Genomic DNA, 13,441 nt, shown 5'->3' on the forward strand with positions numbered 1-13,441 from the left:
CTGAAAACACAGTGAACACTAAAATTTCCTGTTATGCCTTTAAAATGTCTTTGATAGGAGGGGCAAAGCCTCATACAGCCCTCCAATATGGAGGTCTGTGCCCACATTCTCCTGGCCCAAGTGGGGAACTGCTTGGACAGTTCAAAAATGTTGCATCCCTTCACAGCTGTTGTTTACTGTGCGATCAGTTGTAACAATGGATTGTCAGAGTAGGTGCTCTATTTTATCCTGGTTTAAATAATTATTACCAATGGTGTAAAATGTTTCAGATGTTGTTTTATTATGAGTTACTCAAAAAATGTGTTTATAAAAATCTATTTAAATGTTTTTTTCAGATATGTTTTGTATATAGTAATATTTACTGATATTTGAAATAGCATTTCCATTATTGAAAGGAATAATTTTTAATTTCATTTTTTCTGCTTTTTATTGGTTGAGTGAATTTTATGATGTGATGATGGCGATGTATATATGACATTTTCATTTAGCAAAGTTAAGCATTTTGAGCATTTGCTAGTATATTTTATATATATATATATATATATATATATATATATATATATATATATATAGTTACACTTCAGAAGATTGAACGGCTGAAATATCAAAGACCACATGGTCAAGACCATATGATCAATATTTCAGAAGATCAATCTTCTAAAATTGTAACAAAAATAAAAAAACACAGTTAAAGAAGACGGCAATGCGGGGGGCAAGCCCCCCCTGCACTCCCTATGTGCGGGGCAAGCCCCCCACACCCCCCTACTTAAATATACCAACTCCGAGATTGTGCTACACTGTCAATACAGTGTGGAATGGGAGGTTTTCTTATACCCTGCTGTAGCACAATCTTGGAGTTGGTATATTTAAGTAGGGGAGGTGTGGGGGGATGCAGGGGGCGTAGCGCCCCTGCATTACCATCTTCTTTAACTGTTTTTTTTTATTTTTGTTACAATTTCAGAAGATCAGTCTCCTGAAATATCGATCATATGGTTTCGACCATCTGGTCTTCGATATTTCAGCCGTTCGATCTTCCGAAGTGTAACCATATTTTATATATATATATATATATATATATATATATATATATACAGATTTGTAAATGCTGTTTTTTAACTTTGCAAACATATTCTGTGTACTTACACTCATGTTTTGATGGATCAGTTATAAAGATGCAGTTTCCACAGTTGCATGAGCTAGTCATTGCATTCCCGAAATCAGATACTGTATGTTAACTGGGAAGATGTTTTCTCATTCCCGTTATCAGAAACACGATTACAATTAATTAATGTTTCTCTTTTCCAGAAATATTAGCTGTAAGTGTCTGCAAAAATAATACAGTTATTATTTCCAAAAGGTGGAGGCAGGGGATGATTTAATTATAAAAGATATTGGGTGCAGACTTCTACTATTCCAACAAGGATCAGCAAGTAGCTATCTATTATTATGTTCCTTCACTGCATTTTCTTTCATTTATGTTTTGATTTCTGGGTTGTTCTCCTGGGCTGTGGCCCATTTTTAGTGGACATTAATACAAAAGTGATGACAGTAAGGTTCCTCCCTAACCCAACTGAAGTGTAACTTGGATGATAGGATGGGGAAGAGGAAATGCATCCCTGGTTTGACACCTATGTCTCTAATAGACACAGGCACCATGTAAATAGTTAATCTCACATGTCCTGCTTGTAAATGTTTCACTTTCCAAGCACCTGTTCACACTTATCAAGGGTACCAGAACCTGTCAGAGATTTGGGATGCATGGTTAGGCTTAAAAAGGCCCTTGTGGTCATTAACCTTGTACACATCTATGAACCTTTGGAACTATAAGCCTTTTCAGCAGTTAGCATAATCACAATTCATAAGTTACTTCTGCAAAGATATTTGGGCCATTCAACAAACAGCATCATTACAAGCAGTCTGCACAGAGGTATTTGGAATGAAGCACAGTAAAGGAGAAGCAGGAAGCACAGTTATACAGGCTTTATATGGGGTTCATAAAGGATCTTTTTAAAAAGTGGTATTTTGTATGGTAGTTCCTATCATTTATTTATGTTGTATAGTGCTGTGGAAATTCCTCTGAATTTAATGTCATTGCTTCAGTATGAAGTCTGGCATTCATGGCCATTGTATCAGTAAGGGGATGCTCTTCTGTTACTGTCAGATCATCTGTCATTTCCTTCTGTTCTCCCAGTGAGAAAGCAAAGCATCATCTGAGAGAGGGTGTCCTCAGTCATTTACTTATACACTCCCCAGTGAGTAGATTCAATGTGCACTACTTTAGAAGGTTTATATCATGCATTTACCTTGTTTAATACAGAGAGGTTACTATTATTTTCAAAATCCCAGTGAATACATAATATTTCAGTTCTATAAATTAGAGTTAATTGGTCCCAGCTACATCTCTCAACAGACATTTTTATTGATGAATATTACAACCATTGCAGTTTTACTTATATTCAGGGACCAAGTCTGCATTGGAAATCTTTGTAGACTTTGATTGCATGATTTGCATAATGAAGCAATGACTACTTAGACACTATTTACATGGAGAAAACTTAGGACTCTACATAATCCAAAACAATGTAAGGGCCAAGTAGATCACTAAAAGGAGCACATACATATCCATTTATCTTCTCTTATACCAAGCTGAAGTTTCAATGTGCAAGTGTGAGGGTCACATATAGACCCATTTCAATATATCACATCCATGTGCCATGTGCCCTATACCGTGGGGAGGAGATAACTGGAAAGGAAGAACACCTGTAATCTTACAGGATTCCTTGAACTGCTGCACATCCTGCAGGTGATAATTTAGGTAGAAAATAGTTGTTTCAGCAATGACCTATTAGTCATAATAGGAAACTGATGAACCAGACAGTATATTGATGAAACTTTAAACTTTTCTGATTAGCTTGCAGAAGATGTAGGGACTTTTCCATCCACATAAAAAGGGGTTTTCAGTTGAAACATTTTAGTCATTTGAACTCAACAGTGTGATCTTTGACTAGCCGTCACTTAAATAGAAGGACTCGTTCAGGTACTATAATAAGAACAAATGTAGTTCAATAGAGTCTGAATTTGGGGGTAAAAGGACAAGCTATGATGTCATTCTGATTAAAAGAACATGAGAGAGAGAGTACAGTGCATACTTTCCTCATACCGTAGCTAATATGTTTATATTTACATTACCCATGCACTGATTTTTGCAAATGGCTAGGCAAAGAACAAAAAAAAAAGGAATTTGTCTATAGGATCTTTAATGCATCTAACATGTTTTAAACTTATACTAAAGTAATTATGTTAAATAGCACTTCTTACTTTGAATTTCTGGATATTTCATCATGAGAAGAAAGGCCCACAAAAGTGTTGTAGAAGAAGTTTCTGTTCCAGCTCCAAAAAGATTCCATGTTGAAACAAGAAGGTTTTCATCAGTAAAGTATGTATGTGTTTTCTTATTTTCCTTTAAAATAAAACAATAATTTACCAGTGGCACATTAAACAAATTAAATGGTAACATTTATTGCTGAAACAATTATGTTTAGGTATTCAGCATGCATATAATTCTAAGTACAAAAATTCAGTAAAGAGGGAAAATGTATAATAAGCCTTCTACTCTATATTTGAGGAATGTGCTTCTTAGAAACATAAATGTACTTCTATAAAGGGGTATGTTATTTATTGTACTGCTGAGGAATGGAAAAGACAAATTTAAATATGAGGCATGGTAAAATGGAACCTTAATCATATAACATATAGAAAGTAAGGCGTATCATTATGTGGGTTGTTATAGCAATATCCCATGGTTGGGTGTAGGTAATACTGGATTTATACATGGTTGGTGTGGTTTGGTCACTTAGGCAAAGCTCGAGTGACCAAACAAAACCAACCTTGGATAAATCAGCATTACCCACACCCAGCCATGGGTTATTGCTATTGTACGATGACACTATTTAAAAAAAAAATATTTACTTTTCTTAAATAATATCCTTGTATGGTATTCTTCCATTTTGTTTACTTATCTGAGAGCTTTCCTGATATATTGCACATGCATATGGGACTTTTGTTCCCAAATTTATGCAGTACATCAGTACTTTGTTATATATCACATAGTTTTAAAGTAAACATTTTAAATGTTGCATTTTTATTTTTACATACTTGTGTTTACGAGGCTCATCTGTGATGTCAGTGTCAAATTATTTGTATTATTTCTGCAAGAGTATCATTTACTTCATTATAATACAGATATAGACATAGATAGAGATAAATACAGATTATATGTGTGTGTGTGTGTGTGTGTGTGTGTGTGTGTGTGTGTGTGTGTGTGTGTGTGTGTGTGTGTGTGTGTGTGTGTTTTAATCATATATGTATATAGATGTACAAAACTCCAGCAGAATTAAAACAAAAATAAAACACAAAGCCAACACCAAAATAGTTCAAACACACTTTATCTGACTTCAAAAACACCTGCAGACCATAGTTTTACTCTACATGCTTTTTCAGTGCTTATTATGTAATTAGGTTGTCTTAGAAACTTAAAAGGTTAAAGTTCAATCATGTGACCAAAAATAGATAATATAACTGGCTAATTTAGAAGTGTTAAGGTTATTTGCATCAACCAATGAGCCAAATCTTAAAGCAATAGTGACAATCACATTTTGGTATTAATATATGAAATTACATACGCACACACACACACACATATATATATATATATATATATATATATATATATATATATATAGATAGATATATATATATATATATATATATATATACATATAAATATATATATATATATATATATATATATATATATATGTATATATATATATATATATATATATATATATAAAACTAAATAATAGGTGAATATTCCAGGGAATTGTCATTAAGCATAACAAAGATTAATAGTCAAGTATTGAAAATTAGTGATGGATGGAAAAAATGTAGTTCCAAACAAAACCATATAGCATAATTATGTGTCATATAATAAAAAAGTAATTCATAAAGCAACTAATTCGTAGACATATTCACTAGTGCTTATAGTATTATTGAAATAATAAATATGCCCCTTAACTTGCATAAAGATTCAACATCTTATATCAATATATCCGACATCTGTATAGGTATTTTGCTATTAAATATGTGCATTCAAGTGTGGGGGATTCAGTATTTTTAATTAATTATTTACTATGTCCATTTCCTGGGATGTGTATCCATTTTGCAGTTCATTCTTCTTATATATATATATATTTTTCAAATTAACGAGTGCATCAGGTCCCAGTCGGTTGAGGTGTTCCTACCTCACCTCCCCCTGAAAGGCTTGTAAAAACATATAGGGTCATTCCGGGAATAACAACAAGTATGGAAGACTTTCCCCCACCACGTAACTTGTTTTAATAAGGTCAATATCCACTAAAATACCTTGCCACCTGTAACCTTAACAAACTGAGTCGAAATAAGCACTGGTGAATGTCCCCATAACTCCCGCTTGTAATCTGTTTATGCTGATAAGCATTGGTTGGAAGCGTTCGACTTTCCTGTAGCCTTCTTTCTTCCCCAATTAAGGTAAAAACAGCGTGCTTTCTACTATTCAATCAGACGAGTGTAGTGTGCTTTGCACCTCCAAACAGTGCATTTCTCAATAAACTAAGTGAAACAAGCGTGCTACAAAAGGGAATTGGAAAATGGGCTCTCTGCATTGTAAATTGAGAAGCAGGCAGGGAACTGTGTAGTTTTGAACAGTAGGGCCTAGGAACAGACTATTGGGCATATAAAAAGAAACAAAAAAGCATGCTTGTAACTCATTTAACAGTAGGGCTTAGGAACAGAGTATTGGGCATATAAAAAGAAACAAAAAAACATGCTTGCAACTCATACCTGCACATGCTGCCTCCAGGCATCTGCTTTACTGGTTTAGGTCCCCTACCCTGCCCCCATATCCCACCCACCCCCGGTAGTACTATGTTTATAGTACCACTGGCACGCCCCCTTAATTAGCTAATGAACTACACATGCTCCTAGAACCTAGCAAACTCCTAGCACAATAATACACCCTCTATTCACCCCACCTATCCATATTAACCCACCCATAGCTATTCTATTCTCTCTAATCTTTTATCCACCACATACACTCAATACAGACCCTACCCTAGTAATTTACTATGACTACAGCTAAAACACTAATGCTGCTACCCTTAGTACCCCTGCTATTTATTCCTTATCACCTAAGCTCCTATGAATATGTACAGCATCTTGAAATCCAATACCCAAACTCTCAGACACCAACCCAGCATTTAATAAGTTTATCTAAAACATAACCACCCCCTCTCCTAATTCCTTGCCCCCATTTACCATTACCTGACTAAATACCACTAAATTAGCTTAAAAAACAAAAGCTACGAATAAAATCATAAACAAATTTTTAAGACTCATAAGCAACTTAAAAATTAATCTTATGAAGGATGGAGACATCCACCCCAACCCTGGCCCATCCACAACAGTAGACCTAAGCACACCATCTAACAACCCAATGTGTACTACCCAGATTGATACACTTCCAAACTCATTTCTGGTCTGTCATCTCAACATCAGAAGCCGATACAACAGGATCCATAGCCTACATGGACTCTTAGCTGTTCACTCCCCTGATATCCTCTGCCTCACAGAAACCTGGATAAAACCAATAACCAAAGATAACAAAATAACCCCCACAGTACAACATTCTTAGACTGGACCAGATCTCCAGGAAAGGTGGCAGGGTAGCTGTACTACAGAAGTCTACCCTAACAATAACAATTGACACCCAGCAGCCACCCCAGTTTGGCAATGTAGAAATTCTCATCACCACACTAATAATAAACAAAAATAAATGCAGATACATGATAATACTCTAGAAAATATCTTACACTGGCTAGCTTCTAACTATCCCCAGGAAACCATTGTCTTGGGGGACTTTAACATTGATTGGAACACCTGTTCCTCTGAAACTCCCTCCACCCATTTAAACCTCCATGGGTTTACTCAGATCATTGCCACCCCCACCAGATTTAACAAAAATAGAGTCAAAGATAGTATCCTTGATTGGATACTTATTAACAGCCACCCCCAAAAGTACAAGTCAGGTACATTACCCAATGATCTAAGTGATCAGTGCCTTAACTATATTATTAGGCTCAAAGCTGACATTCCCAACCAGCCCACCTACAAAACTATAAGAAACGTCAGGAACTTTAACCTTGAAAACTTCCAAAATGAACTCAAAGCATGTAATTGGAATGTCTTGAAATGACTCCCATTACAAGAAGCAGCTGAGTACTTCAATACCAGATTTCTGGCTATCCTTAACCACCATACTCCTACCCATACCATCAGTGTAAAAGCCACAGTTGTACTATGGCTATCTAAAGAAACAAAAAACAAAATTAAACTAAGAAACAATGCCTGGGCCAGGTGGCATGTTACCAAAGTCCCTATGGACCAAGTAAGACACCAGCAGCTAAGGAATCAGACCAAAAAAAGCTGTCATTCTAGACAAAAAAATCACTACACCCTCCTACAGCAAAAATATCAGCTAAAACCTCAGAAGTTCTGGGCTGTTATTAACAATCTTCTCCACCCAGGCCATTCTGCCACTCCTACCCCATCAGCTGCCCTTGATAAATCCCCTGTAGAAATTGCAAACAGCTTCAACTCCTTCTTTACTGAAACTATCCAATCTCTAGCTACCTATCTCATTCCATCATACACAAACAACAGCTCTGGCACATCTAGCCCTGATCCACCCAACACCCAACCCACCTTTACCTTTCAAACCGTACCTAGCAACTTGATCCGGACCTTACTCAAAAAGCTAAAACCTACTACACTAACTGCCGGCCACCTCCCAGCTGAATATCTTCAAAAAGCAGCTGATGCCATAGCACTTCCCATTTCTATTCTGATCAACAGATCCATCTCAGAAGGATCGATCCCAGCATTATGGAAAATAGCACATGTTATACCTCTCCATAAAGGAGGAAGTTCCACAGAATTATCTAACTTTAGACCTATAGCCATTTTTTCACCACTAGCTAAAATCATGGAAATATGCATACACAAACAAATCATACACTTTCTTATTCAAAACAGAAAGCTTGCCAACTCTCAGCACGGCTTTAGGCCATTCCACAGTACCACCACGGATCTTCTATCTTTCTCTAATGTCATCAGTCTTCATCGTAATAACAACAAACTATCTTCAGCACTCTTCCTAGATCTCTCAATATCTTTGATATGGTCAACCATTAGCTACTGCTCAGTACCCTAAAAAACATCAGTTTAGACCAACATGCAATACAATGGTTCCACTCCTACCTAAACGGTAGACAGCAGGCTGTCTTATGGTAGAGCAAGCTGTCATTCCAACTTCCTCTAACCCTAGGTGTCCCGCAAGGGTCCATACTAGGTCCCCTTCTTTTCTCTATCTTTATCAATGATCTGCACACCACCATCCTAGGAGCCACCTGCATCCAATATGCAGATGACTCAACGTTAATATGCTCTGCCTCCTCTCCTACACAACTTCGAACCCTCACGCCGGCCACTTTCAGCATGGTAGAAACATGGCTAGCTAATCGCTGCCTGCTTCTAAATCCTAAAAAAAACAAGCTACTACTTTTCTCCCCTAACCGTAAAATTTCTCCTCCTTCCTTCAACATCAAATCTCGCAATGACACCATTATCTCCCCTGATGACCATACAAAGCTTCTAGGCATAATAATAGACAATGACCTTAAATTTGATAAACATGTAAATCACACTATTAAGTCTGTCAACAAAAACTTGGCTCCCTGTACAGAACCTAACCTTTCCTCACCCCTCTAGCTAGGGTAGCTATTGCAAGATCACACTTCCTCTCTACCTTTATGTATGCCTCCCCTGTACTCACCAACCTATCCAAAACCGATCTCAACAAATTATCAGGATGTTACAATCATATAGCCAGATTCGCTACTGGCATGGCTTTTAGGCCCCACCATTGCCAGAACCTCAAAGCACTGGGATGGCTAGAGTATCCTACCCTTCTACAGTTCAACCAGCTTATAGTAGTGCATAAAATACTCCATGAACCTGATAACACCCCTGCCCTCAAAAATATTCCCACCCCTCATAGTGCCCCCAGGCCATTACGCTCAGCTGATAACCTATTGATACTGACCCAAAAATCCAACAACTCTGAAGGCGATGCTATATTTGCCAACTCAACCGATAAAATCTGGAATCTACTCCCTACTACCGGTACCAACCCCTATTGAAAAGAGAACTCAAAAAATACCTCCCATCTCATTGGCTGTGCTCTTTTTCTAAACATGACTAACAACTTCACTAATGCATGTCTTGCTACCCAACCTGCTGTTTAGCCATGTATCTATGCCTCATAGCATTTGAATGTATAAGCATTGTGAATTATAAGATCTGATTGTATTCTATGTTCACATTTTCTGATATGTCAATGCCAATCAGATGTAAGTCTGCACATTGTGTATATTGATATCTGCCTGTATTCTTTGCCTATATTTTTCTAAACATGTCTGCCTGAGTTTATCACTCAGTGATGTATGTACTGTCTCTTTTTTGGTATGTGGAGCTTTTCTCCCCGGGCCTCCACAGAAAATGGACATAAATCCAGTCAGACTATCCCGGTCAACAAATGTAAAATAAATAAATAAATAAAATATTAACATAGGCAAAATATTTATTGTGTTTGCAATATGAATTTGTGACTTAGTTGTCTGTTTCTTTCTTGGTGGGATCTACTAAATGTTTTAGCAAAAGCATTTATTAGTTATGTAATTCATAATGTGAATCTCACTATTATGAGTAATAAAGTGAGTTTGTACTATTTTAGTGCTGTTTATAAGCATATGTGAATCCCTTCAGTTTGGCCAATTGTGTCTTTGATCGATTAGTGTATTGTCGGCCCTTTTTGGTCAACACTGCCTATGTTTGACAGTTGTATGATAAAGTAACATCCCCGGAGAATGGAGTATGCCCCTTCCCTCGGGAATGAGCAATCTCAGTATTACTAGCATAGAGTTGGTGGGGGGGGGCATAAGCTCCCACATGGCGGTGTAAGGGGGCTTGCTCCCTTACAAAAAAAAAATGTTTTGCTGCATGCATATCCCAAGGAGTTAGCTTAGAACGTGCACAGAATGTGCAGGTATTTTTTTATTCGATGTTACGGTGTCAACATTAAGCACATTGATGTAACACTGAATTGACTGTTCCCACTAGATCCATGTCCATATCTACCTATAGCTATCTATATATCTATCTATATGTGTGTGCGTAAAATATATTTATGTCTGCACTCGTACCATGCTGTTAAGGCCTGGAACTCCTTATCTCTATCCACCATGTAAATATCCACCATCTCATCCTTCAAAACCATTCTGAAAGACTACCTAGCCAAAGGCTGTCGCTGTTTTTGCTCAGTGCCAGGATAAACTATATCTCTAAATGTGGGCAAATACCTATCCGTACCTTATATCTTCTTACACTCCCTTCTTCACTCACTTCCTTATATCTATAAATTTCTGTCCCATGGCTTTCTCTTTAAATATACCATAAGCCTGCTTTTCTCTCACTTCATATTGCAATTCCTGTTTGTATTATGCAAACTTATCTTTAATTTCTCTATAAACTGCCTGAATATCTCTAAGTATTAAATCACTGTCATATAACTTTTATTTATTCTTAAGCAAACTTTTCATATTATGTATAATTTGGTATAATTATTTAAAATGTATTTTTTATATTATTTTTTAAAGACTGAAAAATTATTATTCTTAAAATGTTTTGCAATACTTTGCAACTTTTCTTCCCAGGTCTCTGATGAAAATGGGCTCCTACCCAGTCCAAATTTACCAGTAATCAAATGTCAATAAATAAATAAATGTAAAATGTACACACACACACACACACACACACACACACACACACACACACACACACACACACACACACACACAAACACACACACAGAAAGAGGTATGCAGGCAGTCTTGCACACACCAGCAGTGCATACATAGTTATACATATACACAAACATAGCTGCACATAATTATGTATATACACATGTTTTGTCTGAATGGTGTAGGGCAGCTGGTCAAATTATTACAGTGGAGCAGAATAAACCAAATACAAACATTTTTTCAGTGGGGGGCAAGCCCCCTGCACCCCACACCCCCTGCTAATTATATATACTAACTCTAAGATCACACAACCTCTGGGGAAAGGAAATATTCACCTTTCTGGAGATTGTTGATCTAACACATCTGTCAACTGTCTGTGTCATCCAAATGATGTCAACCAAAGAAATGTTGACATAGTTGGTCATTCATCCAAATGGCCACAATCTATTTGTATATATGGATTTATACAACCACCAGTCAGTTTCACCAAAACACAAAACATCAAATAAATTCACTGGTGATTAACATTAATTGCCATTAAAACCATCACAAAAAGTAATCTTGAATGTAAACCAATAGGCTACATTTGGGATTATGAAAAGTAAAACAAAAAACAGCTTTTTACATGGGGGACTTTCCCCCTACCCCAAATGTGGAGTCTCCAGGGTTGCACAAACTAAAAAAAAAGACAATTTACCCAAGAATGGCATCACGGGCACCATCTACAGTCTGTGTTGCTGCCAACAATGCCATTCCTGAGTAAGTTGGAGGTAGAAACACTCAGCATGTTTGTAGGATTCCTCCCATCTCCCAAAAACATGCTGAGTGTATCCACTTCAAACTTACTCAGGAATGACATTGTGAGCAGCAGCACGGGTGGTGCACTATAGGGGGAAGATTTGCACAGACAAACCACTAAGAGCATCAACTGTGGTGTGCAGCACCCTCTGCATATGAGAACATGGATCACAGGCTGCATGCTGTATCAAGGTTCATAGGTTCATAGGTAGGTACTAGGCTATTGGCCCTAGGGCCTATATAAGCCTAGCCAAAAAGGTACCCTGGCTTTCGCCACCCAAGAAAATTATTTTCCTGTGCCCCTGACGAGCAGAGCCACAGAAGTGATCCCCGGGGTGAATTTCCTATCTCCCATACAATCATCAAGATTTTTCTTGAAGAGTGCTAATGAGGAGGTTTGTTTGATATAGATAGGTAGTTTGTTCCAGAGTATGGGAAGTCTCTGGGACAGGAATCTATCCCTCCAGCATGTTCTCTTTATTGTGGTGAGAAGGTTTAGGTCCCTAGAGCGTGTAGCTCAGAGGGATTGGGATTTCTTTAAGTGAAGCATGTCCAACAGCTCTGGGTTTGACATAGCTTTGTATGTTAGGCAGAGATCACCTCTGAGTAGGTGATATGGAATGGAGTAAAGCTGGAGTGTTTTGAGACGGTCTGTGTAGGGCATCTGTTTGAGGCCAGTAATCCCCTTTGTGAGGTATTTCTGCAGCCTTTCCAGTTGTTGTAGATATCTTGTGAGGTACATATCAAAAGGGGTGCTGTATTCTATAATGGGTCTAATGAGTGATGAGTAGAGGGAACAATGACCTCTTTTTTCCTGGATGAGAAACCTTTTGTGATGAGGTGTGCCACATAGAAGGATTTCCTTTTTTTTTTTTTCCATTTTTTTAAAAAAGAAGGATTTCCTGACTACTGTGGTGATGTGATTATCAAAGGAGAGACTACTGTCCAGCTGTGTCCCAACGTCTCTTATCACACTTTCAGTGTTAAGTAGAGTACCACCTATGTGGTAGTTCATGGGTACAGAGTATTTACCAAAAGGCATGACAATGCACTTTTTGACTTTGAGCTTGATGCCATGGCTTTAACACCAGGCATCTGTCTCAGTGAGGCCCTTTTGTAGGATTTCCACATCATTAGGAGTTTTGATTATGGCTCCTAGTTTTCAGTCATCTGCGAACTTCATTAGCCAAAGACCTTCTGTGTTAGCCTGTACTTCAAAGAAGTAGATACCAAACAGGAGAGGACCCAGGACTGAACCCTGTGGTACTCCACTTGTCACTGGTATTAAGTCGGATTTGGAGTCTGCTACTTTCACAGTGTGGGTTCTGTTAGTGAGCCAGCTGGCAACCCATCTTGTGACATAGGGATTTATACCTAGTTTAGTGAGTTTATCTATAATTCCAGAGTGGGGGATGGTCATTGTTTATAAGTTCCATGGTGATATGTCCCATAGCCTTGCAGACCAGGCTCATTAGGCAAATGGGGTAGTAGTTCCCAGGATCCGTGGTGGCTCCCCCTTTGTGGAGTGGGATAACCATCACTGTGTGCCATTCAGTGGACACAAAGTCTGAGGTGAGGCTATGATTGAACATGGTATTTAGGTGGGGTGCCAGTTCATTCTGTAGTTCATGTAGAAGACAGCCTGGGATGTTGTCAGGTCCCATGGATGCTGTGTTCTTGGATTTGGA

General features: G+C 37.7%; 1 protein-coding gene across 1 annotated transcript in view; it reads right to left on the reverse strand.

The window, feature by feature from the left end:
• The window catches only part of LOC122816617 (cytochrome P450 2K6-like), a 353,165-nt gene that overhangs the window by 152,190 nt on the left and 187,534 nt on the right, over positions 1-13,441 (reverse strand). The window contains exon 6 of the mRNA XM_044089525.1: positions 3,319-3,460. Within this exon, the coding sequence (XP_043945460.1) occupies positions 3,319-3,460 (142 nt within the window). The remainder of the gene's footprint in view (positions 1-3,318; positions 3,461-13,441) is intronic.

This window comes from Protopterus annectens, chromosome 12.part0 (genome assembly GCF_019279795.1).
Source record: "Protopterus annectens isolate FY-2018-M chromosome 12.part0, PAN1.0, whole genome shotgun sequence".
NCBI lineage: Eukaryota > Metazoa > Chordata > Ceratodontiformes > Protopteridae > Protopterus > Protopterus annectens.